Here is a 6,096-nt window from a genome sequence, read left to right as displayed (position 1 = left end):
GCCTTTTTTTTTTTTTTTTTTTTTTTTGAGATGCAGTCTTGCTCTGTTGCCCAGGCTGGAGTGCAGTGGCGCCATCTCAGCTCAGTGCAACCTCCCCTCCCGGGTTCAAGCAATTCTCCATCTCAGCCTCCAGAGTAGCCAGGATTACGGGCACCTGCCACCATGTCCGTCTAATTTTTGTATTTTTAGTAGAGACGGGGTTTCACCATCTTGGCCAGGCTGGTCTTGAACACCTGACCTCATGATCCACCCACCTCGGCCTCGCAAAGTGCTGGCATTACAGGCGTGAGCCACAGAACCCAGCCTCCAACTCTTTTAGATGGAGTCTTGCTCTGTCACCCAAGCTGGAGTGTGGTGGCGCCATCTTGGCTCACTGCACCCTCCACCTCCCAGGTTCAAGCGATCTTCCTGCCTCAGCCTCTTGAGTAGCTGGGATTACAGGCACGTGCCACCAAGCCTGGCTAATTTTTGTATGTTTAGTAGAGACAGGGTTCCACCATGTTGGCTAGGCTGGTCTTGAACTCCTGACTTCAGGTGATCTGCCCGCCTCAGCCTCCCAAAGTGCTGGGATTACAGGCATGAGCCACTGTGCCCAGTCAGCTTTTTCTTTTAAATTGTATCATCAGTCTAACAATTGAGCCTCTGGCCTATAGAAAAACAATAGAGGCCGGGTGTGGTGGCTCACGCCTGTAATACTAGCACTTTGGGAGGCCGAGGTGGGTGGATCACCTGAGGTTAGGAGTTCAAGACCAGCCTGGCCAACATGGTGAAACCCCATCTCTACTAAGAATATGAAAATTAGCTGGGTGTGGTGACGTGTGCTTGTAGTCCCAGCTACTTGGGAGGCTGAGGCAGGAGAATCACTTGAATCCAGGAGGCGGAGGTTGCAGTGACCTGAAATCACACTACTGCACTCCAGCCTGGGTGACAGAGCAAGACTCCATCTCAAAACTAAAACAAACAAAAAGAAAAACAAGAATTGTTTTCACATAAGGCAACAGGCTGGACAAGTTATAATGCTAGCACTTTGGGAGGCCAAGGTGGGAAAATCACCTGAGAGTTCAAGACTGCAGTGGGCCATGATTGCATCCCCACACTCTAGCCTAGGCAACAGAGCAGAGAACTTGTCTCTAAAAAAAAAAAAAAAAATTAGCCAGGCGTGGTGGCACGTGCCTATAATTCCAGCTACTCAGGAGGCTGAGACAGGAGGATGGCTTGAGCCCAGGAAGTAGAGGCTGCAGTGAGCCATGATCACACCGCTGCCCTCTCCAGCCTGGGCAACAGACAGGGACCCTGTCTCTAAAAACAAAACAAAACAAAAAAAAATCACTTCCGCCCAATAGGACCTGTAAGCACACTGTTGTATCCTCACTGTGAGTCCTTAACCTCTGGGACAATTCTCTCCAGGGGTGTGGGTCAGCGGCTTTGGAATCAACAGGAGATGGGCCCCTTGTCAGAACCACAGCTTTGTCCGAAACTGACTCTTGTCCTAGGGGATGACTCAGAGGGAAGGCGGCCACCGGGAGCCAGGCCAAAAGCTCTGCTTTGTCACCCTGGAGGCCACATTCCAGGAACTTCTGCATCGCTAACTGGGCTAAACAGATCCAACCCCAATCAATCCCTGGGGCCCTGCTCAGAGATCCCTGAGAGCTCCAAACTTTTGGGTGGTGCCCAAGATGGGGCAGACGTGGGCACTTTTCTCCAGGAAACCCTGTATCATGCAGCAATTTGATTTGATTTTACCTTTTTAATTAATTAATTAATCTATTTATTTTGAGACAAAGTCTCACTCTTGACCGGGCTGGAGTATAGTGGTGCGACCTTGGCTCACTGCATCCTCCGGCCTCCCAGGTTCAAGCGATTCTTTTGTCTCAGTCTCCTGAGTAGCTGGGATTACAGGCGCCTGCCACCATACCCAGCTCATTTTTTTTGTACTTTTAGTAGAGATGGTGTTTCACTGTGTTGGTCAGGCTGGTTTTGAACTCCTGATCTCAAGTGATCCACCCAACTCGGCCTCCCAAAGTGTTGGGATTACAGGCATGAGCCACTGCACCGGGCCAAAATAAATAAATAAATTTTATTTTTTCTTTTTAGAGATGGGTTCTCACTCTGACGTCCAGGCTGGAGTGAAGTCATGTGATCATAACGCATTGAGGCCTCGGCCTCCTGGGCTCAAGTGATCCTCCCGCCTCAGCCTCCCAAATAGTTGGGGCTATAGGTGCGTGCCACCACGTGCGGCTAATTATTTATTTTATTTTTGTAAAGACAGGGGTCTTGCTGTGTTGCCCAGGCTGGTCTCAAACTCCTGGCCTCAAGCTATTCTCCCGCCTTGGCCTCCCAAAGTGCTGGGATTACAGGTGTGAGTCACTGCACCTGAGCTACTATAATTACCCTGCACCAACCTCCCTCCTTGCTAAGCAAGTTCTTGATGTGAACAGGACAGAGTGGGCTTTCTGAAGATTCTCAGGCTGGGAGCCCCCAGCATACTCCCAGCACCCCCACTCACGTTGACAGAGTCACCCAAGTCCCATCCGGTGGGACTCGGGCGGATGCTTTCCCCTGGTCCATCCTGGCTGCCAGAGACTGGAGGGAACGCTTTGGTCCCCGAGGCATCCCGGGACCTCAGTTAGCAAAGCCCATCTGACCAGCGAGCTCCTCACCTGGCGCGCACACTCACCATGGCGAAGCCGGAGAGGAGGGCGGAGGTCCTGCTGGAGGCCTTCAGCTTGGCCCTGCTCAGGTAGAGCTTCCGCCACGACAGGGCCTGTACCGAGTGGTGATTGGAGGTGACCAGTTCCAGGTAGCTGCGGCGGACCCAGTCCCGGTAATCCATGCCCTTGTGGCCGGGCTCTGGGCAGGCAGGAGTAGAGGGGTCGACAGGCACGTTGAGCTCAGCGCTCATGGTGGGAGCCAGGCTGAAGGTGGGAGAGAGACATGCTCAGGCATCCTAGGTTACTGCGGCCTGGAAGAGCTAGACTCTAAGCCCATTCAACCTACAGAGGCTGCCGTATACAGCCCACGCCAGAGCCCAGGGGTTTAGAAAGTGCCCAGGACCTAAAGTTATGATTGTTTGTTTGCTTTTGAGACAGTGTCTCGCTCTGTCGCCCAGGCTGCAGTGCAGTGGGGCAATCTCACCTCACTGGAAACTCTGGCTCCCAGGTTCAAGTAATTCTCCTGCTCAGTCTCCTGAGTAGCTGGGATTATAGGTGTGAGCTACCACACCCGGCTAATTTTTGTATTTTTAATACAGACAGGGTTTCATCATGTTGGTCAGGCTGGTCTCGAACTCCTGACCTCAAGTGATCCGCCTGCCTCAGCCTCCCAAAGTGCTGGGATTACAGGTATGAGCCACTGTGCCCAGCCTCCAGGACCTAAAGTTCTGAAACCTGGATTTGACTCTACTGTGTGATTCTGAGCATGACAGCTGACCTTTCTGACCTGGCTCTTTCATCTTGAGAATGGGGATATTTCCACCTATGGGACTTTTAATTTATTTTATTTTACATATTTTTTTGAGACAATCTCGCTGAGTCACCCAGGCTGGAGTGCAGTGGTGCAATCTCTGCTCACTGCCACCTCCAACTCCCAGATTCAAGCGATTCTCCTGCCTCAGCCTCCCAAGTACCTGGGACTACAGGCACCCGCCACCAGACCTGGCTAATTTTTGTATTCTTAGTAGAGATGGAGTTTCACCATGTTGGACAGGCTGGTCTCGAACTCCTGACCTCAGGTGATGCAACTGCCTCAGCCTCCCAAGATGATGGGATTACAGGTGTAAGCCACCGCGCCTGGCCTTCAACTTAAATTTTGATCATTACAGTTCACCCTAAGAAAAATACTGGACTTACAAAACTAAAGCCACATCCAAGCTACAAGGCAAACTTTTAGCAAGATGAAAAATGAAATCCACCAACTCACATGACCATATTTTAAGGAGAAACAGACGGCGGAGATGCCTGGACTCATACCTGGTAGACATCTGGTTTGACTAACATGGATTAAACATCAGAAGGACGGATCTGTCAAGATTTGTGAATTTAAACCTAAATCTCCACTAAGTAGGGGATTGGCGGTCGCGTGTGTCCTAAGGAGCTGGGTTGCTCGGCCGCACGCCAGGATCCAGTTCTAATTAATCTGCAGGGCATGCTTCAAGAGCACAGGCACCTTGTGGTTTACTTGGCATCAGAAAGAGTGACTTTTTCAGCCTGGCCAACATGGTGAAACCCTGTTTCCACTAAAAAATAAAAAATTAGCTGGGCGTGGTGGTGGGTGCCTGTAATCCCAGCTACTGGGGAGGCTGAGGCAGAGGCAGGAGAATCGCTTGAACCCTGTAGGCGGAGGTTACAGTGAGCCAAGACTGCGCCACTGTACTCTAGCCTGAGTGACAGAGCAAGAACTCTGTCTCAAGAAAGGAGAGGAGAGGAGAGGGGAGGGGAGCGGAGGGGAGAGGAAAGGAAAGGGGAAAGGAAAGGAAAGGAAAGAGGAAAGGAAAGGAAAGAGGGAAGGAAAGAGGGAAGGAAAGAGGGAAGGAAAGAGGGAAGGAAAGAGGGAAGGAAAGAGGGAAGGAAAAAGGGAAGGAAAAAGGGAAGGGAAGGGAAGGGAGTAACTTCTATGTCCAGGCCCACATAGGCCCTGTGGAAAGTCTGCTTCAGGCTGTTACACACAGATCCGTGTTCTAGGTCCCAGGGAGCATGGCTGGGGTGGATGGGTGGAGTGGGGGGTGCTTAACAGGGTCAGCAGCTGAGGAAAAGCCCCAAACTTAGTCCATCCATGCCCAAGTCAAGCCCCCATAATTGAAAATGCCCTAATTTGGAAATTACGCAGGAAGGTGCTGGAGGTGGAAAACCATGTTGCCTTTCCCTTTGTTCTCAACAAGGCTGCAAAGCCACAGCCTTCCCTGGCCAACAGGCCCTCTGGGAACAGTTCTGTGCTATTTCTGCCAGGGGATGCCAATTACCAGGTCATTTATACGAATGCCAACTTGGGCTCTCCGTCCCATCTCCTCATGCACATCCGCAGCCAGCAGCACCGCGTCCAAGCACTTCCATCCCCGGGTGTACCTTCCCTTGGGGAGAATTCAGAGAAACACTGCAATCCGTAGGTTAGCTCCACATAATGGAAAATGCTATAATTTGGAAACTGCATTTTTCCTCTTCCCTCACCACCATAGTTAACAGAATTGAGCGTGCAGGTCTGATGACCGCAGTATACGGAGACTGAAGGGGTGAGACGCTAACCTTTGCTCCCTCCGTCCTCCCTCCTCCATCACACAGGTGCTGAGCACACTTGGCACTTAAGGATCCAAGATGAAAGAGGCCAGAATTCATGGCCTCCCAGTAGGGGAGCAAGATAAGGGGATGTGGGTAGGGAGCCGTGGCTCAAACCTGTCCTCCCAGCACTTTCGGAGGCTGAGGTGGGCGGATCACTAGAGGTCAGGAGTTCGAGACCAGCCTGGACAACATGGTGGAACCCTGTCTCTACTAAAAATACAAAAATTAACTGGGCGTGGTGATGGGCGCCTGTAATCTCAGCTACTCAGGAGGCTGAGGCAGGAGAATCACTTGAGTCAGGGAGGTGAAGGTTGCAGTAAGCTGAGACTGCAGCACTGCACTTTAGCCTGGGCCACAAAGCGAGACCATCTCAAAAAATAAAATAAAATAAAATAAAATAAAATAAAATAAAATAAAATAAAATAAAAGTCAGGTGCAGTGGCTCATGCCTTTAATCCCAGCACTTTGGGAGGCTAAGGCAGGTGGATCACTAGAAGTCAGGAGTTCAAGACCTGCCTGGCCAACATGGTGAAACCCCATGTCCACTAAAAATACAAAAATTAGCCAGGTGTGGTGGCATGCACCTGTAGTCCCAGCTACTCAGGAGGCTGAGGCAGGAGAATCACTTGAGTCTGGGAGGCAGAGGCTGGAGTGAGCTGAGATTGTACCATGGCATTCTAGCCTGGGTGACAGAGACTCTGTCTTTTTTTTTTTTTTTTTTGAGACGGAGTCTCGCTCTGTCGCCCGGGCTGGATTGCAGTGGCCAGTTCTCAGCTCCCTCCAATCTCCGCCTCCCGGGTTTATGCCATTCTCCTGCCTCAGCCTC

General features: G+C 51.1%; 1 protein-coding gene across 3 annotated transcripts in view; it reads right to left on the bottom strand.

Annotated features, from left to right (window-relative positions):
* The window catches only part of ORAI2 (ORAI calcium release-activated calcium modulator 2), a 24,227-nt gene that overhangs the window by 10,646 nt on the left and 7,485 nt on the right, over window positions 1-6,096 (bottom strand). The window contains exons 2-3 of one of the 3 annotated variants that reach the window (XM_017857612.1): window positions 4,958-5,065; window positions 2,678-2,915 (exon numbers count right to left, since the gene is read on the bottom strand). In XM_017857612.1, the coding sequence (XP_017713101.1) occupies window positions 2,678-2,915; window positions 4,958-4,965 (246 nt within the window). In that variant the 5' untranslated portion in view covers window positions 4,966-5,065. Of the gene's footprint in view, window positions 1-2,677; window positions 2,916-4,957; window positions 5,089-6,096 lie in introns of all 3 variants that reach the window. The other 2 variants (XM_017857613.1, XM_017857614.1) reach the window with 2 other exon arrangements.

Source organism: Rhinopithecus bieti, unplaced genomic scaffold, assembly GCF_001698545.2.
Source record: "Rhinopithecus bieti isolate Rb0 unplaced genomic scaffold, ASM169854v2 scaffold_42772, whole genome shotgun sequence".
NCBI lineage: Eukaryota > Metazoa > Chordata > Mammalia > Primates > Cercopithecidae > Rhinopithecus > Rhinopithecus bieti.
This window is presented reverse-complemented; position numbering and strand designations above follow the sequence as displayed.